Source organism: Orcinus orca, chromosome 1 (genome assembly GCF_937001465.1).
Source record: "Orcinus orca chromosome 1, mOrcOrc1.1, whole genome shotgun sequence".
In the NCBI taxonomy this organism is placed as follows: Eukaryota; Metazoa; Chordata; class Mammalia; order Artiodactyla; family Delphinidae; genus Orcinus; species Orcinus orca.
In genome coordinates this window covers 36,395,462-36,423,357 of record NC_064559.1, presented here as the reverse complement: position 1 = coordinate 36,423,357, position 27,896 = coordinate 36,395,462, and the positions used below count along the sequence as shown (strand labels likewise).

The 27,896-nt window shown below is 45.6% G+C and overlaps 1 protein-coding gene across 5 annotated transcripts; it reads right to left on the bottom strand.

Annotated features, from left to right (window-relative positions):
• Positions 1–24: 24 nt before the first annotated feature.
• On the bottom strand, positions 25–27,321 carry DYRK3 (dual specificity tyrosine phosphorylation regulated kinase 3). Of its 5 annotated transcripts, XM_049713115.1 has the most exons (6): positions 27,057–27,321; positions 25,078–25,189; positions 18,341–19,470; positions 16,880–16,949; positions 15,050–15,081; positions 25–301 (listed from the first exon to the last, which is right to left on the bottom strand). In XM_049713115.1, the coding sequence occupies exons 1-6, from the start codon at positions 27,131–27,133 to the stop codon at positions 298–300; spliced, it is 1,425 nt and encodes a 474-aa protein (XP_049569072.1). In that variant the 5' UTR covers positions 27,134–27,321; the 3' UTR covers positions 25–297. The 5 variants fall into 5 exon arrangements, with proteins under 5 accessions (XP_049569072.1, XP_033266403.1, XP_049569064.1 ...); XM_033410512.2 differs by lacking the exon at positions 25–301 and having other exon boundaries at positions 10,927–15,081; XM_049713107.1 differs by lacking the exons at positions 25–301; positions 15,050–15,081; positions 16,880–16,949; positions 27,057–27,321 and adding exons at positions 26,511–26,556; positions 26,774–26,779 and having other exon boundaries at positions 17,661–19,470.
• Between the last annotated feature and the right edge of the window lie 575 nt (positions 27,322–27,896).

Below are 27,896 nucleotides of genomic sequence, written 5' to 3'. Positions count from 1 at the left end.
GGGTCCAGAATATAACAACCTCCCCATATCAGTAAGGATGAACTCAGCTGGAAAGGTAACCAGCAGTGGTTTAACCCATAAAGCAGGTAAGAGTTTCTTAATAAGACCTAACAGAGGTGATCTCAGGTTTCTCAGCAGCTCAACAAATTCGTCAAGTACCATCAAGGATCCATGGCCTACCATCCTCCTGTATTGCCATCCTCAGCGGACTGGATGTCACCCTCCAGCTAGCTCATCCCTTCACTCTTCCAAGGAGGCTGCAGCAGCTCCAAGTTTCTCATCCTCAGAGGACATGGTTCAACTGAGCAAGGAAAGAGGCAGGAGTGAAAGAGAGAATACAAATAAATTTTAAATGCTTCTTTTTTTCCCTCCGGTGACTGTCTTATTTATCATGGGAAAACATATTTCCAGAGAACCTCCACAGATTCCCCCTTATATCTCATTGGCCAGAAGTGGGTCACATGCTCATCCTCAACCAATCACTGGACAGAGGAAGTGGAATTTCTCCAACTCCTCCCCTGCCTGGAGGGAGGAACGCTCCCCAAGGGAAGAAAAAGGGGTATGGGTTTTGAGTAGGTAACTGACAGTATTTGCCCCACTCCCACTCAACTGACTCTTTCTCCTGATCCTGTAACACACTTAAGTATCCTTGGCCCTCAGGCCTGCCTCTCCCTGACACCTGCCCCTTTTCTCCTCTTCCCTTCCCCAGCAAACTCACTGCAGAAGCCATATAACTGCATTGCCTCCAATGAATGATTGATAGGATCTTGTTACTATTAAAACCTGGGGTCCATAATAAGCCCTATGTCCTCTGTCCCAGGGGAGTGGAACCAAGGTTTTGGATTTGGAAATAGTAAAAGATGTGAAAGTTTAGTTTAAAGGATGAGAGGAGTGGCCTGTGTGGGTAATTGTGTATGGGGAGTGGGTGGAAGGAGAGAAAAAACGCGTAACATGAACAAATAAATCACAACCACCATATCCAATAAAATAGAAATCGGGAGGCTCAATGTCAGATAAGGGGAAAGCAACATTCCCCTTTCATGGTTTCTCATTATTAAAATTCCAACTTTAAAAGGCTGAGGTCAGAGCTCAGACAATGGGGAAGATGGGGAAGGTGCTCTTTCTTCTTTGTCAGAGAACCTGACAAAAAAGGAGCCAATAAGAAATGGAATCAAAAAGGAGAAAGTCGTTTCTGGAAATGCATCTGTGAGATCCTCTCGTAGGTAGAAGGGAAAGAGAATTAGCGTAATTGAACTTCTACCTACTCTAAGGTAAAATACGTCATATACATTGCCTCATTCAGGCCTCACACCATAAGGTAAGAATTGTTCCCGTTTGTGACCTAACAAAGAAAAACCTAGCTGCATATTTTGTAAGGCACAGAGCCCGCACTTGAACCCAGATCTTTCCGACCCTAAAGCACGTGCTTTGTCATCTCCCTATGACCGTGAACAGCCATGAAGTCTCCTTTCCAGGGATAGTGATCTATCTGTACAGGCTCATTCATTCATTAAACAAATCTTTATTTGAGCCCATTATATGTCAGACACAGAGCTAGGCTGTAGGTTAGCTGTGGTTCTGCTTTGGGGAGGGGTGTTCAAAAGACCTCTAGGGGTCTCTTCTGGCTACAGAATTCTGCAACTGTAGGAAACCAAGGCAGCCATAGCTTCTTTCTCTGCTGTTGTCCGTATCTGACGAATTGCCACTGGGGAAGGGGCCAGAACATGGTGGACACTACTTTTCTGCCCAGGCTAGGAAGAACAGTAGAAGGGAGAGTCACCAAGAAGTTCAGTGGTCAAACTGGACTCTAGCAGTCTCTTCCAGGGTCCAGTGTTAAAAAGAGGCCCGGTATAGAGTTTCTTTTGGGGATCATGAAAAAGTTGTGGAGATGGATAGTGGTGGTAGTTGCACAACATTATAAATGTCCTTTAATGCCTCAGAATTGTACACTTTAAAAATGGTTAGGGCTTCCCTGGTGGCGCAGTGGTTGAGAGTCCGCCTGCCGATGCAGGGGACGCGGGTTCGTGCCCCGGTCCGGGAAGATCCCACATGCCGCAGAGCGGCTGGGCCCGTGAGCCATGGCCGCTGAGCCTGCGCGTCCGGAGCCTGTGCTCCGCAACGGGAGAGGCCACAGCAGTGAGAGGCCCGCATACCGCAAAAAAAAAAAAAAAAAAAAAGGGTTAACATTGTAAATTTCATGATATATACATCTTATCACAATGAAAAAATTTTAAGTGCACTTAGCAAAATAAAGTCTTGAAAATAATCTTGAAACACACTGTGCAACATTGCTCCTAAATATACACCTATCCAAAGAATTAACCATTCAGAGCATTCATGCACTCAATTCATTTTAGTTTTGAGCTATCAGTACAAAAAGGAAGGAAGGGAGGGAGGGAGGGAGGAAGGAAGGGGAGAAACAGTAGCAAAACCTCAATTAATTTACACATGGAAAGAGTCACAACCGTAGTTGAAGCATAGAGTTTATTCTTCTGGCTTGTTTCCCACCAATAGCATCCTGTGTCTGATAGATAGAGTCACAGTGCACATTTTTAAAATGTCCAGTAAGGTTCCTAAAAATAATTGTAAATCATACAGACTAAGTGACAACAGTAACAACAAAATAGACCCAGGACTTTGTCTTTCCAGCCTGAGCGCCACAATCACCAGGTCACTCTGACCTTCCCTGGCAGGCAGCCCTGGGCAGCTGGAAAAAGTGACTTCCTGACCAGGATGCAAGGAGTCTGGCAGCCACGAGGGTCTGAGCCATGTGGGGTGTCTTGGTCCAGGCTGGAGTGACAGCCAGCTTCCAACAGGGAAGACCACCCCAGCAATGGGACTAACTGGGTCCCAGGATCAGGAAGTGCCCCCCTTCCCCATACATACAATGACTCCCCACTTCCTACCTGCAACACTAGGAGAGGCAGTGGCCCCTCTGGAGGGTGGGCAGGCAGTGTCTCCATCATCTCCACGTTACAAATATGGAAAGTGCTAGGCTTGACTAAAGTTACAAACAGGTAGTTCTTTTCCTCCGTGGAGCAAAAAGGAAAAGAGACTCTATGTTCTCATTGGAACCAGGCTGCTATTCACAGCATAGCTCCAGTGTTTTTTCCACTAAATATGTCAATCTGTAAAATTGAAAGAAGATCCTGGCTAGGGGCCATAACTGCAATCAGGAAATAGAGAGGGAGCTAGAGGGACTCTCCAGTTATCCCTTTTTTTTTTTTTTTTTTTTTTTGAGCTTAGAAGAACCTGCTGCGTACCAAGGTAGAGGGTGAAGTGGCTTTATCCCTTCACTCACCACCAGAGGGGGCAGTGTAACTTTATCCCTGTATTCACCACCAGAGGGGGCAGTTGCTCCACATCTGTGGTCTCTGCAGTGCTGAGAAGGTACATGCTAAGGGTGAGACCCCCTAAGGCTCTAAGGGTCATTTTAGCTCTCCCTTGCCCCAGAGCTGCCTGCATTTACTTATCAAACCTCACTCTTAGATAAGGAAGGCACTGCAGGGATCATCTGGTCCCAGACAGCTGGCTGTTTCCCCCGCTCTTAAAGAGCTCCAGAAATAAACTCCAGCACCGCGCCTGACTGTCACAAGGCTCTCAGTGTGGGCTGCCTACAGCCACCGAGACAGGAGCCAGGTGAGGGCAGATGAACCCCCTCGGGGCAGGCCAACTGTGCATTAGCCCCTGTGGAGGGAGGCGGCTTCCTTCTCCTGCCCAGGAGACCCAGGTACCTGATTCCATCCTCTGGCTGCCTCGCAGACCAGGCCTGAGAGCAACAGACCCCTGCCTGTGAGCCCGAGGGCTGGAGCCCCTTCATCTGCCTCTTGGGCTCCTTGCTTTAAGAGGCACCCTTTGTGGAGGTGAGTTTGGGCTCATGAGACAACCCCATTTAACATCGACTCCCACCCCTCCTTGCCCCCAATGCATCTGTCTCTGCTTCATTCCATCTGGTGTCCTCAGAGGAATGGCTAATTAAATTGAAAAGAGCTGGCCTATTTTTGGTGTTTTTCAGCTAAGACCTGGAGGAATAGCCACAAAGTTTGGAAGGAACCGCAGGGAGGCTGAAAAGCTCTGGGGTTGGCTGGTTATTCTAGGATTGTCAGGTCCTAAGTCCCATAGGCTGGCTGTTCCAGTTAAGGTTCCATCCCATTCCCTGGGTCATCAAATTAGGGGATGGGATCAAATCTGAAAGAAGGGGAAATATCTTCTTGGGTATTCTCATCCCACGTTGTCCTAGAAGAAACAAGCTGATTTATTTGGCTTATTTGTTGCAAAGTCAGAGCAGCAACAGCAGACCAAATATAGATTGGTCTCTGGAGAAAAATGGCAGGAGTCGGGGAGGGTGCCGGGGGTAGGATGTGGGGTGGGAGCAGGGGTACCTGACCCCTAGTTCACATTCCACTACCTGCATTTGAACAAATACTGTTTCCTTCCAGAAAATTACTTTCTTTCCAAAAAGAAAACTCATCATATTACTTCTCTACATTAAAACATCCTTTGGTTCCTTATTTGTCTGCCTAACTGACAAAATCCTTAACTGTACTCCTAATGACCCTTTAAACCAGCCCAAACCTTTTTCACCAGATTCAATTCCTGCCATCCTATACACTAGCCATCCTGAGTTTTTCACCATCCCTTTTCACCTCTTGCTGTCTCAACACACTTCAAGTCCTCCGCCAGGAATTCCCTTCTCAGCCTAGCAAATTCTACCCATTAATGGACTTGCAGTACAAATATTACCTCTCTGAAGTCTTTTTTTAACACCTCCAGGAATTAGTCACTTTCTCTGCTGTGCTTCCCTAGAACTTGGATCATACTCCATGACACCTCCTGTCAAACACATTCTAATAATTTTTTTACATGTCTCTGTTCTGTGTAAAATATGACCTCCTGAGGGCAAGCAGTGTGTTTTATTCACCCGTACTCCCAGCATGGAGTTCAGTGAATTTTTTTTTTAAACAATGTTTTTTTCCCTTTAGTTTTCCTGATCATCTAATATTATTTTATTTTATTTTTATTTATTTATTTTTGGCTGCATTGGGTCTTCATTGCTGGGCGCGGGCTTTCTCTAGTTGCGGCGAGCGGGGGCTACTCTTTGTTGCAGTGTGTGGGCTTCTCATCACAGTGGCTTCTCTTGCTGCGGAGCACAGGCTCTAGGTGCACGGGCTTCAGTATTTGCAGCACAGCGGGCTCAGTGGTTATGGCGCACGGGCTTAGTTGCTCTGCAGCATGTGGGATCTTCCTGGACCAGGGATCGAACCCATGTCCCCTGCATTGGCAGGTGGATTCTTAACCACTGAGCCACCAGGGAAGTCCAAGTGAATTTTTACTGATGAATTAGGACATCACTCTTGGAGGTGGAGAAACCTGTCCTCAGAAACTCCAGGGGGAAAATAAACAGTTCGGCAAATGGATCCTTCCCAGGGGAGATGAGAAGTAACGTGTGGACTAAGACAGCCCCGGTCAGGTGGGTGTCTTTGGCCATGGCTAGGATGTAAAATCTCAGGGATAGAAGATCTGAAACTTGACCTTGGGACGCATCCAGTTGCAAAGTGGCATTCTGCTACCAGAAGGAAAGAACTCCCAGCCCTTGTCTCACCTCTCCTCCGGCCCCATCTCACATTCCTACTTCCTCCAAGAAGGCTTCCCTGGACACTCCTGCTCCTGCCTCCCCAGGAGTCCCAGGTTCTTGAAGTTTTACCCCAGGTGGGTGGCACAGTGCTGGTGCATGTTCCATGCTCCAAAAACGTTCATTGATGCTGATGAAATTGCTTGCTTAGGATCATGGAGACTGTTGTACCTACTCTGCCCCTCTGGATCCACTCCCCAGCCTTCTCCACTGTGCTCTGTGCCCCAGGGAGTTGGCCTTTTGGGACTGCACCAGTCAGACTCTCCCGTCCTTTGGCTTTGGTTAGGTTTGGTCAATGGAGGCACAGGAGTGAAAGGAGATGGCAGCATATTTGTCCCCTTGGTTCCTCCTTGCTGGCCAGAGGTTGGCAGGGCCACCTTCCTCTACAAAGGGCCTCCTGTAGAGGGGCCTCTCCTGCAGCCTCACCCACAGCCATGTTCTCTAAGGTTCTCTTGGCCATGAGGCTATGCCTGTGTGCTTGTCCACATTTTGTAAGTGGCCTCTTCATCAGACTCTCCCCAATTCCTCCGTGTTTGAGGGGGGACTGGACCCAGTATCCATAGGAAACTTTTTCATCCTCATGTGTAGCTTGGTGCCTCTCTGGCTTTTTCAGATCCTGCTCTACACTGGTGCCTGAAGTTGGCTCAGAAGCAAATGTATTAATTACAAGAACTTAGATGTTTCTGCCTATGTCCCAATCCCCCACTGATTTCATAAATTTTCCAGCCAGAGAATGCGGGCATCTGGCCCCAACCTTAGGAGGAAACTCTGCGGAGTTTGGAGTTCCAGGATAGTTCTTGACATCACAAATGATCCTGTTGCCTCCCTATATGGTCAGTGTTTTTCTGGACCAGTTAGATTTGCTGACTGGGAGTGTTTTTTGTTTTTTTGGGGGTGGGGGGAGGTCCCGATTTCCCCCTTGAACAATCAACCATCTATCTAGTCAGTAAGAATCTCCAGAGCTGTTGAGTGAGCCCCGCCTGCCCACCCCCGGGCCATCACCCTATTCAGGCTCCTCGAGGTCAACCTGTTCCCTTGGCCTCCCCATTCCGCAGCACCGTGGGGTCCTGCAGAGAACAAGTTTCGTCTCCTTGTTATCCCCAGGCTGCTATCTAGCCACCCCACTGCAATGGGGTTACACGCTTCCAGCCATTCTACACAAGGTGTTTTCTCACCAGGAGGATCTGAGCAAATGAGTGTCTTGGCTCAAGCCTCCCCAACATCTCAGGGAACTCGTATCTGAACAAGAAGGTCCTGAGCTTTGCTGAATCATTTCACCTAGTTCAGGGACTTCAGTAAAAGATCAGTTCCAGAGTAAAAACTCTCCTCTCGGGAGCCTCTCTGTGTGCTGCCCTAGTTTGCCTGGAGAGCCCTGAGGACCAGGTCTGAAACATGCAGCCTGGAGGGAAACTGAGGCCTGGAGGGAAGCAGCCACCGGCCTGTGTCACAGGAGCCGGTGGGCGGGAGAAGGGAGCAGGGTCAGGTGCACTGCTGAAGCGAGAGGGATGCTGACATTCTGAGCTGGGGGAGGTGCGGGGGTTGGAGGTGGGGCAGGAATGCATGCAGGGGGACAAAGCTATGGGAGAGAAAAGTTATACAGTGGGTGGGGCGGTGTACACACACATACCAGGGGGCAAGGGGTGTGCTGGCAACAATGGCTTTGGCCATATTAAGACCTGATCAGGGAACTTTTGCCAAGCGTTTCTCCCTTCGACTTCTCCATCCACACAGCCCTCACCAGACTTATCACCCTGTCCCAGTGCCCGGACCTGCGGACTGATGGTTTTGCCTGGAGTCAAGGCCCACTGGCCGCCTCTCTCCCTGGCCCGAATTGCCCCTTCCCCCTGCTCGTCCCTGCCCACCCAGGCCCCATGAAGAAGAGCTGGCACCCTTGCCCACGTAGCTTCCCATGCCAGAGGAGACACTTGAGCCGGGAGATTACCGGAGCTCTTTTTAAGCAGCTTCGGCTCATGTGACCGGCTCTCATCCAGGCAGACACATGCAGGCCAGCCCTGCAGGCAGGGCACACAGCGCTATTTATCTCCTGCTGGGTTCCCTTCAGGCAGAGCTGGAAGGGTGGGGCTTTTTCATTGTATTTGAGCCTCAGCTGGCGCCACTGAACTGCCCCAGCCTCAGCCTTTGCCCCTTTCCCAACCCTGTGGGTAAAAATAACCCCCCCATTCTGGCACCTTTGGGGAGTTGGTTGGGGACTGGGGAAGGAGGGTTGCTGGGAGCGCGGTGTAAACACTGCATGGAGGCCAGGTGTTGAACGGGGCATGGCTTTTTGATAGCAGCAGTGGAGAGTCTGGCTCCAAACCTTGGCTCTGCTACTGACCAAAGGGACATGGGTATTTGCTCTCTCCAGTTTGGGCCTCAGTCTCGCACATTCTCAGTTTCGAAGAGCCTGGGCACCATTCACCCACGGTCACTGAGGCAGGAGGCAGCGTAGATAGTGGGTGGTCAGTGGGGGAAATGGTCATGGCTAGTGATGGACAGGGCAGTCACCACAAAAACCCTTTGCTGATGTCCACCCCTACCCTTCTTCTTTTGGGGGGTTGGACAGGAGGAGACTCCATAGGGCATCTAGTCTGCGTCTATCGTCATACGTATCCCATCGTATGTCAGTTCTTCACGAGAGTTTAACTTTCCACTGAATTTGAGAGCAAGGACAAACGTCTTAATCACGTGTGAATCGCCCAGCACACTGCCTGGCACATTCATTTACTGAAAGAATGAAGAGAAGGTGGTAGGGGGGACCTGGTGCCCACTGGGGGAGCCCCTGCAGAACACACAGCTGGGGGCAGGGAGGGGACGCTCCCAGAGCCCGGGGCTCCAGCTTCTGACTTTACAAACTGTGACTCTGTGGTTGAAGAGCTCTCAGCCTCGGCGGCATCTCCTCCAGCCTCAGCCCCACCCAGGCTTTCCCCACTCAAGTTGCACCTCTCTCCTCTGGATGTGGTAGAATGGAAGGCTGGGACTAAATCGAGAATGGAGGGATTACTCTTTGCCATGCAGCTGCCAGGTTGAGGTAGCAGGGGTGTCGGGTGTGACACAGCAGTTGGGAAACAGTTCTCCCTGCAGGAAGAGCCACCACGGAAACCCTGGACCCTTATTTTAGCAGGATCAAGGGGAAGCACCTGTGGTCTCCTAGCGAGGTCTGGAGCCTTCTCCCTGTCACTCATGCTGCTTTGCCTGGAAATCGCTCTGACATTTGAAAGCAGAGAGTGACTCTGGGTTTCAAAGAGAGGAAAGGGACTCCTGGATGACGAGGGTTTACTGAGAGGGCACTGGGGCCAGGACAGTGTGGGACGGCTGCTCGAAAACTGTAGGAAAGGATCTCAGGGATGAAGTTCCTGACTCCATCCCATGTATTCACCTCAGTCTTGGGCTCAGACAGGGTTTGATGATGGGACAGAAGTAAAGAATGTTGATTAAGCAACCAGAGAAAACAGCAACGCAAGCCAGCTTATTGTCGAGGGAAATAAAGGAGAGAGAGGCAAGAGAGGTGGGGAAGCCTGGTGCCAGTCGTTTCCTCCTCCCCCCGGGGTTGCTTTGGATGGCAACTTAGAAATAGAATTGATGTTTGAGGAGGGAACAGCAAGCGTCACACCCCTGACCTGAAATCATGTCGGAGGAACCCCGAGGGTGACCCCATCTCATCTTCAAGGTCAGAAACAGAGGGAAGTGAGAGCCACGTAGCAAGGGGATAGCGTGTCTCTACACCATCTTTCCTCCTCAGCCTTCAGCTCCGAACACAAGACTCCAACTCTCGGCAGACTAAGAACATTCTCTTCTGAAACTCTCTCCCCTTCCCACCCCATTCACTTGCAGATTTATTCAAATTTTAAAACCAGAACGGACTGTGGATAACTTGGCATTTTCTCTAACTCCACTGCCTGGCTTTTTAAAATTCTGAACAAACAGTCGACAGTGCTGCTGGCGCGCTCCATCCCTGGCAAATGCCACTCGAGTGCACTTTTTCACACACACAGCAGTTGCTCAGTAAGTCACTGTCAAGAGAATAAATGCACCAATGAAGGCCTGTATGGACGGGCTTCAGAAGGGCAGAGGTGAGTTTAGTTTGGGCCAGGGATCTCCCCCAGGGATGATTAAGAATTTTCCGCGGTGGTTTGGATTGGGTGTCCTGAGTCTGCTTGCCATCAGAAGCTGTCAGCAGCCACTTGCAGAGGCAGGGCTGAGCAGCCTCTGTAAACAAGCAGGGCGCATTGCACCCAAACGCATGCTACAGAAAGGTCAAGATCAGCCCTCAGCATTGGCACCGTCCAGCCACAGTCAGTTCATGTGCCTCTGGACGGATGCCTTCCCGGACATTGCAAGGCGAAGGACAACACACCTTGAGCTCTCATTGCCATTTCACTGCCTTTTCTAAGCTCTGATAAGCTTTTGCCTTAAACGGAACAAAAAACCATAGGAGTGTCCTGGCTTGGGGTGTACTAGATCATGGGGAAATCTGAACAGCTATGTTCTTTTAATTTCCCCCTGGCCTGTAGTTTCTCCAGCCGAAGTTAGTTTTTCTAACATGCAGCAGCTTCATGTGAGTTATGGGAAGGTCCTTTTCTAGCTTTAGGCCCTGCTCTCCTAAAGCAGGAAGCCCATTCAAGAATCCAAGGGACAATTCAAGGGTGGCAGAAGGCAGTTCTTCCGCGTCCACTTAGCTCCTGTTGCCGGGGCAGGAAGGGCTCAGGGCCAATCAGAAGCAGGCAGCAGCTAAGGTGCCTGAGGGCCCCAAAAACATTCTTTCCCTTTCCATTTGCTCAGTTCCCTTAAGCTTTACTTACCCGCAGACAAAAACCCCAGAAACTTCCCAAATAAGCTGCATTCCTTAAACTGCTCGCCAGACCTCATCCTTAAGCTAAGCTTAGGCCCCAGGAGAGTAAACGTGATAACTCTCTCCTGATGGGAGAGCTGATTGTGAGGGCTCCGGGAAGCAGGCCATCCCTGAGTACTGCGCCTGTTTCCCAATCTCCCTTCTTTACAACAATGCCAGAGCTTACGGACAGGCGCTCTGGGGAACTAAAAGGATATTATAGGATGAATCTCTACAAGGCTGTTTCTCATTCCACTCCTTTTCTCATCCCAATATTTTCTTTTTCGAGCATTTTCTTTCTCTGTCATTGTCATCAAGTTAAGAGAGGCTGTACCTGCAGCACAGCCCTAAAAATTCAGTGATTGATAACTTGCCTACCACACTGGGAACATTTCAGAGTATAGCACTCAGGGCCTGCTGGGAAAGTTGTCAGCCTTGGTTTTGAAAGTTATGAGATGCTGAAAAATTCTCAAAGCAATTTTTATTTTTTAAAAAACGAACAACCTAAAATTAAAAAAAAAACAGAAAAACACTGACTCATCCATGCCAAACTGCGCTTTCCAGAGGAAGTGTGTCAGCAAATTCAAGTGAACAATGATAGAATCCCATGATCACAAATGATTCAAACCTGATGCTTTAGAGGCTGACATCCTGAGCTGAAATAGCCACAGGTCACCATCTGGCCTGATTTAGGGGAGTCCTTTCTTTTTAGTTTATTTCTGTGGTAGCAGAAGAGGTGAGAATCTTTCAAGTCAACTGTCAGGCAGGCTTCTCCTGTCACAGAAAAAATTATGAGAGCTTGGGCTTCACTTAGTGGTTGCTGAGCTATATTAAGAATCATATCCTTTCTTTAAAGTCTAGACGATATATTTGTAGCTCTGGCTTATCTCAGGGGCTATGGCTCTCAGGGACCAGAGAGCTTTTAGTCCTTACATGGTTGGGTTCACTGAAAAACTTTTCTCGCTGAAATTAGCGGGCATAATGTGACAGACACTTGGAGAGGATTACCCCTAATCACATTCTGGTTGAAGGCCAGGTTTGGAAGTAAATTCTTTTAAAATCTTGGGCTTTAGGAAGCACAGCTTGAAGGTGAAAGTGGGACATGTTATGTTGAAAAGAGGATATTAAAAATGTTATTAAAAACTGAGAGGCTGATTCCTGGCAGAGGACAACTCTTCCTTGATTTGCTGATCCCTGGCCTTGTCTCTCTCTCCTTGTTTGGAAGACCCAGGTTGTTCACGTTGTGGATGCCTGCAGTTGCTCTGTGCATATTAAGTTATAGGGCTGTACAGACTGGTCACCTCTGGCGAGACTGAAGAGACAGAGGAGAGCGTGTTCCGGCAGTTCTACCTGGTTCAAAGGATAAGCTCTTATGCTTAATTCTCAAAGGAGAAAAAGCATACAGACACAGTCTGGAACAATCATTGTCACTCTTCCAACTTCTGTGTTCATGACATTGAATAATAGATGAAAGAGAAATAATCAAAAGTAAATGAGAAAGAGTTTTCCATGATTCACTAAAGTAGTAGGAGCATTCTGTTAGGAAATCCCAGAACAATTTATCGGCTGCTACCTAAAATTTCGCATTTAACTTTAATTATGCCTAGTTAGGAATTCAGCAAAACAGAAAGTTTCAACATGACCAGCTGCTACAGATCCAGACTTTCACAGTTGAAATTTTTGTTTAATCTTTTGTTCAGTTTTTTGATCACGCAAGAAACCCCGTTCTTAACAGATTCAGTGTCATGAAAACTAAAATATAATGACATTAGCCAGCTAACCTGTCTGTCCCAATCCGCACCTTAAAACACCTAGGAATAAAGTATACTACTATGGTCATAAATTAATTTCATCTGGGAAAGGAGATGCGGGTTAGACTCTTTCCTTCTTCACAGAGCCCCTGGGAGACAGAAGCAGAATCTTTATATCATAGTTAGGTTATGGTCGCATTTTTCTTTTCATTATTATCAGTGTCAAATACCAGACCAGAAGAAGGTGGCCTCACATAACCCTTCTCCAATTACCGTCTCTCAAAAAGAAGAGATGGGAGATTGACTACATAGGTCGACTTGAAAGAAGACAAGAGGTGAGCACACTCCTGGTACACGGACGGAAACGAACCCGCATCATCTGCACATGCTCGGGAGCATCACAACCGATTAACGCAGAGCTTCATGATGAATGGGAATGCCCGTTTGAAGCTCGCACTCTAACACAAGGCGAAATCGTGATGGCACATGATGAACAGATCAGTCACTGTGAGCGTAGAAAGTGGGATGGAGTCTAATAAAATGAGCAGGTATTAACTGGATTAGCCAATTTTCCATGTTGAAAGAAAAACATGATTTTAGGAATGAAATAAAACAAACATTCCTGCCCAGCTCTGTACTGTGTCAATAACAGTTTGGAAACTCGGTTGATTTTGTAAATTTAAAAATCAATAAAAGGGGTGAGGAGAGTCCCTGCCTGGATGGCAGTTGGGAATGGAAAGAGCTTGGGAAGGTTGCAAGGAAAGCCAAATGGATCTGACTTAAATGCTTTTTTTTTCAAATAATTTTTTAAAAACGTTTAAAAGTTCCACCTAGAATTGTATTTAAATTTTCCTATAAATTAAAATAAAGTGAAAAACAGTGACCCCTCTCCACTCTTTGCGGCCTGGCTTTTCTCACTTTACCATTAGAAAAGTCGGGTTAGAGTTGTGTGGGTGTTGGGCGTTTAAGCTCCATTCTCCTTAATCAGGAGAAACACCTCAATGTTGTGATGCTCCAGAGGAAGCAGCTTGCCCAAGTCAGAGATGAAATATATTCGGAGTCAGGCATCAAACCCAGGTCTCCTCACTATTTTATTCGTTCCTGGGGCAAGGGGAGAATGACGGTTGTTAGTGTGTATTTCAGAATCCAGTTCTCAAACTTTGATGTGCGTGTGAACCCCCTGGGAATCTTGTTAACGTGCAGATTCTGATTGATAAGGTCTAGGATGGGGCCGGCACTCTGCATTTCCAGGAGATGCTGATGATGCTGGTCTGGCCCACAGCCCACTCTGAGTAGCAAGAGAAGTCCACTGCCTGCTAGTGAAGACACTGAAGTGGACTGGCTAAAAGTCAGTCACAGCAAGTTTGGGTCAGGAAGAGCTGGGACCGTATCACCCACCCATCTCTGCATTCCCTGCTAAGCCCCTGTTGTGTGCTACACCTCACTGCTGACTCTTACTGAATTGGAGTGAACTTTGGGAAACATCCAAAGGACTGCTGACAAGCCATGTAGTAGCTGGCAAGGCTTTGGGAAGGCGGTGCTCACAGACCAGTCAAGGAATACATTAGAACACGGTTTCTCCCATTTCTCAACTTAGAAACTGTTATCTTTAAAAAACCTGAACATCATCTCCAGAAGTAAGATATGGAGAAGACACACGAAGAGAATCAGCAGACAGTTTCTGGCATTCTCTTGGAGCTGAGTGGTTAAAGATAAAACTAACTCATGCAGTAAGATTCAATGACCTTTGTATTCTAGTGACAATGATAATAACAGATGATATAAAGAAACCTGCCACCTCATTCCTAGAGCTCAATCAGAAACTTGGGACTTCACCCTCATTTCCTCTTCCAGATTTTGTCACCTTCAGAGATGTAAGGAAAACAAACACTTTTGGTTTCTACTGTCATCCTTCTCATTGGCTCCAAAAAATCTTGACCAAATAAAGTGATAATTTAATCAAGATGGGTGGGGCGTCAAAAAGACACTGACATTATAAAATTAAAATAGCAGCAGCTATTCTTAGCTGACAAACAAGTAAGGCATAAATAATTCTATCTCCCCAAGATGCTCCTCAAATCTACCATCGAAAAAGAACTAACCGAGCCTCAGTTTTCTTATCTGGTTAATGGGGATAATAATAACTCCCGTCCTGCAGAGGTAGCAAATGAGATAATGCTGCAGGTTCATTGCCTGGTATTTTGTGGGGTACCCATTTTCACAACTGAACAATCTTTTCCCCCAAAAGTGGACAATGCAGGTGAGAATCCAGATGTATAATTGGTCCATGTTGAGGGATTATGAGGCTAGTTCAGTGAGAAGGGCAAGGAGGAAGGGGAATTGAGGATGCCAACGAGACACAATCATGGGATCCAGATTCAGAGGAACCAAGTGAGATGAGGAGGGAGTGATGATGGTGGTGGTGAAGGGTGGGGAAGGTGCTGGCTGCTGCTCCCAAGTGAGGGTGTTGCAAAGATGAATCAGCCTGGTCCCTGCCTTCTACCTACAAAAGCCATTCTACCCACACACTTCAGGGAACAACGCAACCCAGCCAAACTGCCCTCATCCCTTTGTCACGATAGTGGAAATGTTTCTGTCTGGAAGACTGGGCAGATCCTCCTGAATGCCCATATACCTTAGACCTTCTATTGAAGCCAAGATTTTCTGAATAGCTGACCCCTGGAGAAAGTTGCATTGATTTTGAGATTGGGAGCCTCATATCCAGTTTCCAAATAGCAATACAGAGTGTTCCTCATTCATGATGGTGCATACTACTTCATTTACTGTGATTCAACAAATGTAGTTCCAAGCCCCCCAAACCCACACCCAGGAACAAACCTTGGAGTACCTTTCTGCTCTCCAACTCCACACTGTAAAAAAAAAAACAAAACAAAAAATCAATAAAAGAAGGTGGGACTTTCCTGGTGGCACAGTGGTTAAGACCCCACGCTCCCAATGCAGGGGGCCCAGGTTCGAGCCCTGATCAGGGAACTAGATCCCACATGCATGCTGCAACTAAGAATTCGCATGCCACAACTAAGGAGCCCGCGTGTCACAACTAAGGAACGGGTGAGCCACAACTAAGAAGCCTGCAAGCCAAAACTAAGGAGCCTGCCTGCCACAACTAAGGAGCCCACACGCTGCTACTAAGGATCCGGCGAGCCGCAACTAAGGAGCCCGCGAGCTGCAACTAGGGAGCCCGCCTGCCACAACTAAGACCCTGTGCAACCAAATAAATAAATAAATATTAAAAAAAAAAAAAAGTCAACCAACTTGACCTGTTTAATTGAAATGATAAAATGGCTGAAGAACAATCTAGCAACCGTAAGACACAGCCTGAATCTCTGTACTAACTCTGATCCAATTTGGTCATTCAGTGCTATGGCTGGGCAGGGATCCAAGCAAAAATCTGACAGTGGCTAGAAAAAGGGTGACAGCTTCTAAAAACTACAATTGTCCCTAAACTTGAAACACTCATAAACCTCCTCAAATCCATCTGGTACAAACGCCATGTTTTAGAGCAGCCCACTCTCCCCGAACTTGAACCGGCCTGCAGAAGACAGCCATGCCAACTTGAATGACTCTGCTCTGCGTCACCCTCTAGGTTGCCAAATTTAGGCATAAACACACCCATTCACCCTCCCAGAGCTTTCTAGAATGGGTACAATGTCATGGGTTGTCTATATCCTGTCGCTTGGCCCAGGTTCTGTAACCTCATGGTCCATTCACTACACAAAAACAGACCACATGCCAACCTCGGCCACAGGCTCCCTTCTCTCCCAAGTCACACACAATGCTGGCTGACCAAGGAGACATCTCACTGACAACACAAACATCGAAATCCTGCACGTGGCAGATGCGTCTGGGGTTGCAGTCCTTTCAACACAGTTTGCTTAAGAGAGCAGGTCTCCCACACAGATAACGACTGGAAAGGCCACCTCACCATGTGCTCTGCCTAGATAAGGCAGGAGGCTTACACAACTTCTCTGTAAGTTCGAGCACTCAGCAGGAGTTAGGGGGCTGAAAGGAGCTGCATATGCCATTGCCTTCCCTAAACTAGGGGTAGGGGAAATAATTAAGGTTTTAAATAGTCCACTTGCTCAGTCCACAGAAGTACCAGGACATCCCCATTTTAAGAGGCTGAGGTCACAGTCTGAACCCTTCTCTGCCCTGTGGTCCTTGTGCCTGACAGGCTGGGGCCATGCTCTGGACATTTGTTCTCACAGCCTGTGCTGTGAGGAATACTTTTGGTTAAGGCACAGGTTCCTTAAGTAACATGCCCATGGCATTTTCCTTCTTTTTGTGACTGTGCTGCCCAACAAAAACAGCCTCGTTCCGACCTTATGGAATCTGTAGAGACTAAATTCTATCATAAAAATGGAACTGGATAGTCCTGAGAACAGTGTTGGAGAAAGCAACGGTCTACTCTGAAGGACACACTGTCGGGACAGAGTTCAGGTGGACTCTTGTTTTGGAGGAGGGTGGAAGTAGAGACACGGCAGGGGGAAGAAAGCAAAACTGCAGCAGTGAGTTAGTTACTGTCCCTTTCACCGTCCTTCTGAATAAGGCATCTGGCTAGCAAGTAGTTTTATCACCAGCCCTCACTGTTTAAATCTTAGCAGAGAAAAAGAGAGGACGTTGAAGTGAAGAAAAAATGAAATGGATTACCACCAGTTTCTGGATTTTCTTCTTATATCTGAAGCTCACTCCCAGTCTAGGGAATAGTCTTCGGTTTAAACTGAAAGTGAGAAAATTGTGGCACATTAAGGTGGCAGATAGCTGGAAAGAGGAGCGAAAGCAATGAAGCTGTAGTTCGGGTTATGTGATAGCAATCACTTTTATAAGGAAAGAGTCCATGGAAATGCAGAACTGCAGTTTGCAGGCTGATTCTACCTTTAACGTTCTGGGTCATTTGGGGCCAAGAACTTCTTTATCTTCCTTAGAGATGGGAGGAGGGATGCATATGACTTGTTTTAAAGCCAGTACTTTGTGAAGTGGTAAGATGTCTGTAAAATGCTTTGAGTGCCCAGGATACAAACCAGTGGCAAAATAATAATAAATAAAAATAGTAACGACAACATACAATAAAAACACCAGGCATCACAGAATTGAAGGGCAGAGAAATGAGCCACTTGGAAGCAGTGACGAGACTTTTCTAGGGGACCCACAGCTTCCCGGAGCTTCCCCCACCCCATACTCTGCTGTGAGCCCTTTCACCTAGCATAAGCCCACAGGACAGGCTGCTGGCGCCAGAGATCTAGCTTTGAGTCTCATCTATAACTACGGCCATGTCCCAAATTAACCCTCTGCAACAGATGCCAAGGGAGACTAGAAGTGAATGTTCAGGATATACTTTCTGGTACATCGTCTACCTTGAGAGAAAGGGATTTAAACCAACAGAATAATACACAGGTTGATGAACACCTGACGATAATAACAAAAGATGCACTGACCTATAAAGTGCCTTTTACTATGTATCCCAGGATGGACAATACAAGCTGGTTAGGTAATTAGCCCTTCAAGAGTTCTTTTACAGTCATATAAAAATGCTTTGCCTTGTTAAAAAAAGATATCTAGTCTACCAAAACCATATCCATGAATGGGCTTGGGTTTTTTTTCCATTTTCAGGTTTGCAAGATAATTAAAAATACCTACATATCATCTCTGAGCACACCAGCTGTCCATTAGCTAATCAGTTTTGGCAATACACTGCACAGAGGTATACCACTACTGGTTTCTGACATTAAGTTAGCTTTAAGCTTATTGGCTATTCCTACAACTGGAGGCAGCTTGGAACCCAGGCCCTGGAAAGCATTTGCAGGATTTACTAGCCTTTTGCCTGACACCTTTTCAATGGTGAGAGGTCTGGGCACAGACTTGCTAATCCAAGGGTGTCTTAGTGCTTGAGCTGGGGTCAGGCGGGCAGAGGGGTCCCAGTGAAGACACCTTTTCAAAAACTCTATGAATAAGTAATCATCACACCCCTTCAGTGCTGTCCCCCAGTCTTTGCTGCCTGGGGGACCCCGCTTCTTACCCCTCCGTGAACAACCTCCCACAAGCACAACCCTCCCATCTGCCTGAGTGGTCACGGAACAGTAGCGAGGTAGGCCCTTGGAGTTAATGAAGTACTTGGCACGTTTGCATTGCTCCAGGAGTTTTGGTGGTGGCATCCCTAGAAGCTCCATCATACAGGCCAGCTGGTCTCCTTCATCCTCTCCAGGGAAGAGAGGCTGTCCTGTTAAAAGTTCTGCAAGGATGCAGCCAAAACTCCATATGTCAATGGGCGTGCTGTAGCTGCTTCCTAAGATGATCTCTGGAGCTCTGTAGAACCGAGACTGGATATATGTGTAGAGCTTCTGGTACTCAAAACAGCTGGACCCAAAGTCAATGACCTTAGTCGCACTGCGCCCATGGTGTTTCAGGAGAATGTTTTCTGGCTTCAGGTCACAGTGAATGATCTTGTTTTTGTGGAGGGCATCCAAGGATTGCAAGATGGATTGAGCAAACTTGCGAACCAACTGGATGCTAAAACCCTGGAACTTGTTTTTTTTAATGAGCTCATACAGGTCTATGCTCAGCAACTCAAAGGCCATGCAAACATGGTTCCGGAACGTGAAACTTTCCAGCATATGAATGACGTTCATGCTACCGGTTTTATCCTGCTTTTTAAGGTGCTCCAAAATCCGGATCTCCTCGGCTGCTTGGCGATGGAAGCGCTTTTCATTGCGTACCATCTTCAGGGCCACGTACTGTCGAAGTTTGTGATCATAGACCCGGGCTACCTGCCCAAAACTGCCCTTGCCAATAATTTTCAGCACCTCGTATCGATAAGCTAGATGGTCTCGAGGCACGTGAATATAGGCCCCATCTGCATCATCATAACCCCCATTATTGGGACCACCGATAACTCCATGCCTTTTTTTGGCATTTGGACCCACAAAGTAAATTTCTGGATAATTGATGATTTCCAGCTTCTCATAAGCAGTGAGGTGGTGTTTATATTGCTTCAGCGCTTGTTCTGGAGTCAGAGGCAACACTTTGGGGGCTTTGGATGAACTGCTGGATTTTGCTGTATTCAAACTATCTGAACTTTTACCCTGAGAAACTGTAGGAGAGCATTTTTCAGAGTCGTTGACGCCATCTGACTGAAAAGTATCAGATCTTCTGTTGCCAAATTCTTGAAATAGTTGTTCTACCTTCATCTCACCTCCATTCAGAAAGCGCTGAGTAGGATCTCTTGTTAAATGCTCAGTGGTGATCTACGGCAAAGAGAAGTGAATCCATGTTAGAGTCACTAAAAACGGTGGAAGAATGAAAGAATCGTCCCCCTGACTGAACAAAACAACAAAACATGCCAGTTGTGTAGTTAAAAGACCCAAAAGTGAGATAAGAAAAGCAGGAGTCTCTAGAAACTCGTGTTATGTTAATCCTTAGGTTCCCTGACTGCTATGGCCACCCCAACCCCGCTACATAGGCCTCCCCTTTGTTCAAAACAAGACGGTCATCTTACCATACCCGAAACATGCTAGATTCCTTCTAACTGGTATGTCTTCCTACCGAGAATCTTTTCACCCCATCCACTCAAATCCTACGCTCTTTCAAAGCCCAGTGCTAGTCCTCCCTCTTCCACTTAGAACTACTCCAAGCCCATACTAACTACGGCTCCACTCACATCTTAACTGCAGCTTTTCGAGTCTACCGCGTAATCTGGCACTTGTTATATATATACTGTCCTATATTGTTTACAAACTGTTTCAAGTATCTTCCCAAATCTTAAGGGCATGTACCAGGAGCAAATTAATACATATTAAAGTGTTCTGTAAATGATAAAGGGACAGAGGCAGGAAGTGATCCCCAGGTCTTCGGAACCTTGGTCCAGAACATTAACATAACCTGGTACCAGGTTCTCCTAGTGCCTGTACTATTCTCCAGTAGGGCTGAACGTTGACCTTGGCCTGGAATCAACCAAGGCCTCATCATCTACTCCTGGGTCCCCAAATAAATGATCACATCTTTCTAACTCAGGTCATTGAATCACAAAATTTCTAATCCAGAGAGAACTCTTGAGATCACCAAGGCCAATTCTTTATGTATCTGATGAATAGCAGTGAGAATCTAAGGCCCCAGGGTGCTTCTTGTAAAACTCTCCTAAAGACAAAGAGTCTCCTTTCTCTCTCCCTCCCTTGCTCATAGACACATACACTAGTCTCCCTCAACAAAAGCCTACGTGACAAAGGCATACAACTCTTTTTACTTGATTTGGCATCACCTTTTCCTGCAAGGAACAATAACCCACAGAAGAAAACTCTACTTATTAAATACCTCTGAAATGAAATACGATTCTTTGAAACTCGATGGACGGAAAGACAACGAAAAAGCCAAACACTAAAAAAAATACTAAGAAAAATGTAAGAATGTGCTAGAAGGAAAGAAGAAAAAAAGTGCTAAATCTGTTGTTTAAAAAAAAAAGTCGGGCTGGGCTTCCCTGGTGGCGCAGTGGTTGAGAGTCCGCCTGCTGATGCAGGGGACACGGGTTCGTGCCCCGGTCTGGGAAGATCCCACATGCCGCGGAGCGGCTGGGCCCATGAGCCATGGCCGCTGAGCCTGTGCGTCCGGAGCCTGTGCTCCACAACGGGAGAGGCCACAACAGTGAGAGGCCCGCGTACCGCAAAAAAAAAAAAAAGTCTGGGATACTTCAAAGAACAACTATTTTTCTTAACAGACCCTGAATAACTGTACCCCTGATCTGTATGATTGAGAGCCTCTATGATCAGGGGTAGATAATTCCAGAGAAGCTCTGAGCTATATTTATGATCTCTTAAAATATAACTCAAATTATAAGGTAATGATCCAAAGTGGCCAACCATTTAAAAAGTAGAATTTTAATATAACCTAAGCAAACAACACCTGACCCATCACCTATATAAATAGAAATATAAAAGATGAAAATATAAAAAACAAAAAAGGGATGAAAAAAAATTAAGTGTTGGCATACTTTAGACAGCCCCTAATTTAGTTATAAAAGCATGACATTAGTTTCTGCCTGCTTCTTTTAGGTCATTTAATCAATTTAAACATTTATATAGTACTACCGTTACAAAAATGAGGCACTGCACCATCTTACGTATAAGCAAAGCAGCCAGTACAACGGTAGCCATACTTTGGCATTGAGTTTCTAAATAAAGAGGCAAGATACAGACCAGGAGAGATCTCTGATACCAAAATAGAGAACTATCATTAGTCAAGAAAATAAAATAGGCTTGCAGACAGAACCTAAACACCTTGCTAAAATGTAAATATAATGCAACATTTTTTTTTTTTTATCAGCAATGAAGTCAAATAACCATTCCTGTTTTTAGGGATGAAAAAAAAAGGTCTCATCCATCCATCTAACATTCACATGAGCACTAATTGTTCACAATTATAAAAGTGCCAAAAAACAGGTTACCTCAAGGCACTACAATCTATTAGGAGATAGGTTTGGCTGAACTAGGGAATTATAATTATTTGGTTTTAGGTAGATTTACATAACAAAACCAAATATTTGCATGCATCTAAACCAGTTTTCCTTAAATTTTTACTACCTAACCTAAATGCATCTAAATATTTACTGCTAAAGTCCTGGGGACACATTCTGAAGAAATGTGAAGTCAGAAGGCCTAGGTTGGGGTCCTGGCTACACTGCTCCAAAACTGTAGGTCCCAGGTAGGTTTAACCTTTAGCCCAGTTTCTTAGCCTCAATTTCTTTATCTTTAAAATGTGGATAATAATACCTCCTTGCAGGATGTTGTGTGAATCAAATTATAATTAATAATATATGTGAAAGACCCTCAGAAACTATAAAACATGTTAAAAACACTGGTAACAATTCGGCAAAATTCTCAATATATTGTTTAAACTCCAATACACCCTCCCTTTCCCCTTTTAGCTTAGCTTTTCTCTCTGTGGTACCTTCCTCTGCAGCTCCAGACTCCCTCCACCAGACATCTGGCATTAACTATGCCTTCTGCTCCATGAAGGCCTGCACAAGCAGCCTTCCCTTAGGATGCATGGAAACACCTCACCCACTTTCTCCCCCACATAAAACCTCCTTTCAACTTGCCATGCAATTTAATGGGTTATCTCTCCAGAGATATTTGCCCCTTAACAAGATCAATGCCTTAACCCAAGGGAATGACTCTCTAGGACCCGCAGTCATCAATGACAAGCTGGTAGGAAAGGTATTTGTGGTCCAGGGTCCACCCCTGGGTATTTCACCTACTCTGCCTACATGTAAGGCTGTGCTGGCTCTGGAGGTATTCATTTCTGTTTGTGATAAAGAGAGGGTCTCAGGTACAGAATGTTAATAAGAACAGAAATTTAATTTCCACAGAACTATTACAATAAGATTAAGGATGCCATTTGGATTTCCTGACTCATGGTTTTTCCTTAAAGTGAGCCTAGATCTCTCTCTCTGCAAATTAAGTCTTATTTTGCCCTCCGGAACTACACAGGAGTGTCCAAATTTCCATGTTAAAGCCCTTCAGATGCCTAATAGGGGCTGTCCTGCCTTCACCACTTTTTCTCTAGGCTCATCATCCCCATCACATCCTCCACCTCACACAGCCTGGGTCAGGCTGCCTTACTATATCCTATTCACGTTCTCAACACGTTATGGGCTGCACGTTATGTCTCTCTGCAAGTGTGGCTCCCAGAACAGGACGAGACACTTCAGGTCTAGTCCTCTGTGGACTGTCAAGGTTTGAACCTCCAATGAATCTGAAGAATTCCAGAAAGGATTTTTTCCACACAGGGAGGGGTTCTCGCCTTAGCTTTCTTTCCTTTCCTGTAATAACTCAAATACTGGTCTGAATCAATTATGTATCAAGTCTGCTGTGCTATAAATAAAATCTTCCTTCCATTGTTCTAGGAGAATCTACAATTTTCACACATGTTAAAGTAGTTACAAAACACTATATATTTCTAGTCTAGGGTTATAATCACAATAACTGACCAATGTCTGCAATCGACTTCAAATATTTAACTATGTAATTATATCCAGAGAGACAAATAATGCCAGATTAATCATGTTTTATTTAAGAATGCTTCATATACATTTTTAATTTGGAGCACTCTTTTTTTTTTTTTTAACACCCCTGTATTGGAGTATAATTGCTTTACAATAGTGTGTTAGTTTCTGCTTTATAACAAAGTGAATCAGCTATACATATACATATATCCCTATATCTCCTCCCTCTTGCGTCTCCCATCCTCCCTATCCCACCCCTCTAGGTGGTCACAAAGCACCGAGCTGATCAATTTGGAGCACTCTTGACACTTCAAATAGAATCTTCAACTGTGTTAATCAAGTCTTAAAGATCTTGCTGAGAAATTCAGAAAAGGAATATCCTTCTCATCCAGATATAGAACACCACCCTCTCCCTCGCTCTCCACCCTAAATCTCTGCAACACAAAGCTAACCCAATAAAAGCCTATGAGCAGACGATTTATAGTTTACAACAAGAATGTAACGGCATCTTGGATAAACAATGAAGCCAAAGGACTCTGTGAAATGAGCAATAGCGTCTCACAATGGAGTCATGGCATAATGAACTATAAGTGTTACTAAGAGGTCAAAAGCACTTTTTTCAGCAAAATTTGCAAAGACACCATTGGTTTAGAATCTAAAATCTTGTGTTTTGCAAGCTGTGTTACTCTGAATACCATACAGTAAAAAAATTCATTTTGATCCTGAAACATACAATTTAATTGCCCTACTATATGGTGATTAGCACTGGCCAACTCTGAAGTAAAGTTAAAATGGACTTTAAGTCACATGATGACCGACTGTAAAAGTTTCCCAGACAGATGTGCTAATTGTCAGCAAGTAACCACGAAATCTGATAGTCAACACAAGGAGTATATAGGTGGTTCTGGAGCTCTTAGAGGTTTTTACATATTAAAAAAAATAAGCTTGTGGAGAATGGAAACTTACTGCACTTCAGAAAGGAGATTAAAAATAGGGTGACCAGCCTTCCAAATATACGTAGCCCGTATTTTGTAATATTATTAGCCTTGAAAGTAGTGAAGGGGTTGATTTTTAATGGCAAAAGCTGACAAACCGTTGGGAAGGACTATGAAAAATGCAAGCAGTTTTTTACATAGAAATAATTTTAGGTCTTAAACAGAAATATGAAGGAGAATTATTGATAAATTAGTCTACTCAATTATTCAGTTTGTTCATTGATGATACATGCAGCAAATTTTAAAGTCACAGGAGAGATTCTCCCTATCATGGAACTTGTCCAAACCCTGCTCTCCCTACCACTCCATGAGTGCCGAGGGAATGGGAATTAATTTATTCTCTTAAACATAAAACGGTGTCAAAAGCTAAATGTCTGCAAGCTCCAAAATGATTAAATGCATCGAAACCAAAATGTATTGTTCAAGTTCTATTTATGATCTATAAAATGGTTCTCTTAAGCATACTAATAAGCTAGGACTGCATTTCTACCGTGCAGGGAAAATCTGCAGATCTGTAAGTTCAGAGGTATTTTCTGTTTCTTGTTCTTGTTAAAATGAGCCATCATAATATACTGCACATATCATTCTATTAAAAAAATAACCACTATCTAGATAAAAGTAGCATGTCATTTTTTCCCCTATTTACCCCAGTGATTGAAAGGAATAGGTGGGTTCCAAATCAAAATCATTCTGAAAAGCTGAACTTGGACCACAGAAATTGTTATTGGAAGTCAAGAGAAACCAAAAGTGAATAAATAAGAGCCTCGGTTACCAGTGAGATGTAACTGTCCCTTGACCATTTAAAGTAGCACTTCCTCCTTTCCAGGCCCATTAGAGCTCAAAGAATTACTTCATTTACTTACATTTAGTCTTCTGGGTAGAGGTGGTTCAGAAGGATTGCAGAGTGCATTTGAACAGGGTGGGCATTTGGTTTCATCTATCATCACGAAGGTATCATAGACACCATCACCCAATCTAGTTGAAAGGATTACAGATAAAATCTGTCAGTAACCGAAGTATATAAATTTGTATTTCCAAAACACCCTGTGTCTTAACTGCTTCATATCTGCTACAAAGAATAATTAAGACAAACAAATGTCCACACTGCATTTTGGCACTGAATACACACCACAGGGGTATTTGGCAGAGGAAGAGAGGAAACCCAACTTTTCCTCCTTTTTTTATTTTTAAAGAAAGGACAGCATTTCTAGGTTTATATTTTGAAATCGTTAACATAAATCTTACTTTCTGAATGTTGTTAACAATAGGGGCTATCAAAAGAATCTCATTTAACTTACTACTTGAAAACGAAGGCTAGTTGAAATCTGAAGCCTAAAATCTAACCAGAACAAACAAACAAGACAGAGAACTGTATTTTCAAGTCGGAGACTTGGATTCTAATCTCAGCTCTACCACTGGCTACTCTACCTTCCTCTCTGAGCCGTTGGCCACATGTTGTAAAGGGAAGAGTAGTTCCAGTCTACGCACTTCTGGGTCTCACAAGCAAGAAATAAAAGGCCTTCTTAGGGCTGTTTTCTCTTTATTTATTTACTTTCCTACTTAACATCTATCTAACTTGTAGAAAAATACAGTGAATTCTACGGCAAATACTATAGGGATTCTCTAAATTACAAAATGTACTGGATTCCACATCTTTACCCACTTAATTTTCTGGTGGATGGTGGAAGCTAAATGCCAAATGATCATTTCTCTGCTCTTTAACACTGTGCCTCCACCGCTGTAAGGGAACACAAAAGACGGAGAGGATTTATTTAATCCACAAGATGGCTCTGAATAATGTATTTCATCCGCCACCAAGAACACGGATTTCCCAGTAACACACATCAGCATTTCATTGTATCATTTTTACATGATAGACTATGAATACAATGATAATGAGCCAGCTGCAAGGGAAGAATTTTTTTTAATCTTTAAAACTATGCTGAAATATTTTAGTGGCTTATAAAAACTGTTTTGTCCAATTAGTTCTAGAGTTTTCTTAATCGATGTGTTATAGGAATACAAAGAGAAAAAAACGAAAAACAAAAACCAAACAGAAAACCCACTACAAATATTTTTGGAATGTTCTCTTTTTAAAAAACATGCTTACATTCTGATAAAATTATGCCTTTACCGGGAACTGCTTCATTGACAAGAACCAAAAATTCTGGCTGTGACTGATTCTTTGCCAACAGCATGAATAAAACAAACAAAATGGGACAGACGTCCACATTTACAGAGAAAAAGACAGACTGAAGACCTATAAGATTTCCTATAAATAGCCAAAGAAAATTACCCAAAGGTAGTCTCCATGCAAATGAAGTGGGCAGGTGGTCCGTACTCTCCATTAAGGTGTAAAATACAATGCAAGGTGGAGAATCTCTCAAAACACGATCCACAGAAAGCCCTACTCAGCAGAGCCCCTCACCTACACCCCTCACGGCAAAGCCCTTGGTTATCTGCTCTGAGCAACAGGGCTTATTTGAAAAGGTATTGCTCCCTGTCTCCCCCAGTTTGCTAAAAAGCCCCACAAAAAATCCCAGCTTCTGAGTTCCTTACCATATACCCCCGATCTAGGACTTCAGAAATAATCCCCATGGTGGGAATTCTTCTTTCCCTAACTCCGCTCTGGCCCACTCCCGCGCTGGGCTGGGGGCAGGGGAGCTGATGGAGAGGAAGAGGGTGGGCCAGTCCCGGGGAGGGAGTCAGACCCCTTCCCTCGTCCTTCCTGCTTGGGGGCTCGCTCAACCTCCAGCCCAGTCCATCCACGCCCCCCGACCTCGCCTGCCAGTTTCAGCGGCTCACTCGGGCGTCCCAGACCGTTATCCCCCGGCGCCGTTACCTCCGCTGCTGGGGCGGGAGGCCGGCTCCTGGCGGCCCCGCATCCTTCCGCCCGGGCCCGCGAGCTGTGCCTCCCATCCGTCAGCTCGGGACCCCCGGAGGGAGGGGCGGCGGTTGGACGGTCAGGCGAGCAGCGTCCACCTGCGCTGGGGCGGCTACCTCCCGGGCCGCGACGTTTCCTCGGTTAACACTCTCTTGCACACCCTGCAGCTCCGCGCGCGTTCGCTGGGGACTGGCTGGGGTCGAGAACAGCCAGAGGAGCAGCAGGGGCGGGAAGGGGAGTGGTGTGGTCGCCTAGCAACCGCGGCACGCCCCGGGAAACGCCTCTGCGCAACTACGCGGACACGCACAGGGGCGGGGCCGAGGCCTCTCCCCACTGAGCGGCGCGTGTCTCGGAAGCTCTAGCTAGCTCCGGAAGGTGGGAGGCGGGAGGCTCGGAACCCGCCGCCTGAGGTTCTCTTGTCGCTGGCTGAGGCCTGAGGGCCGCGGCTGGGGACGGAGAAAGGCCCTGACGGAGGGTTTGTGAAATAGAAGCCCCCGATTTCTGCCTCAGAAGTGGCAGCCGGCACCTCACAGTCAGCTATCTCTTAGCAAGTTGCAGCCTAGAATTCTAAAACCTCCCTTGAATATGAATAAAATAAGAACGAAAGACATGGGTAATTTCTCAGACTTCACTGAGGGGCGTCCCTCCGGAGGGTAATGAGTTAACAAAGGAAACCAATAGTAATAATCCCATTTTGTGACACCACCGGCGCCACGAATATTTTCATTTAACCTCGGTAACCATACTAGATGACATCCCTCTTTTATATAGACTCCCCTGACTCCCCTGCAATGGGAT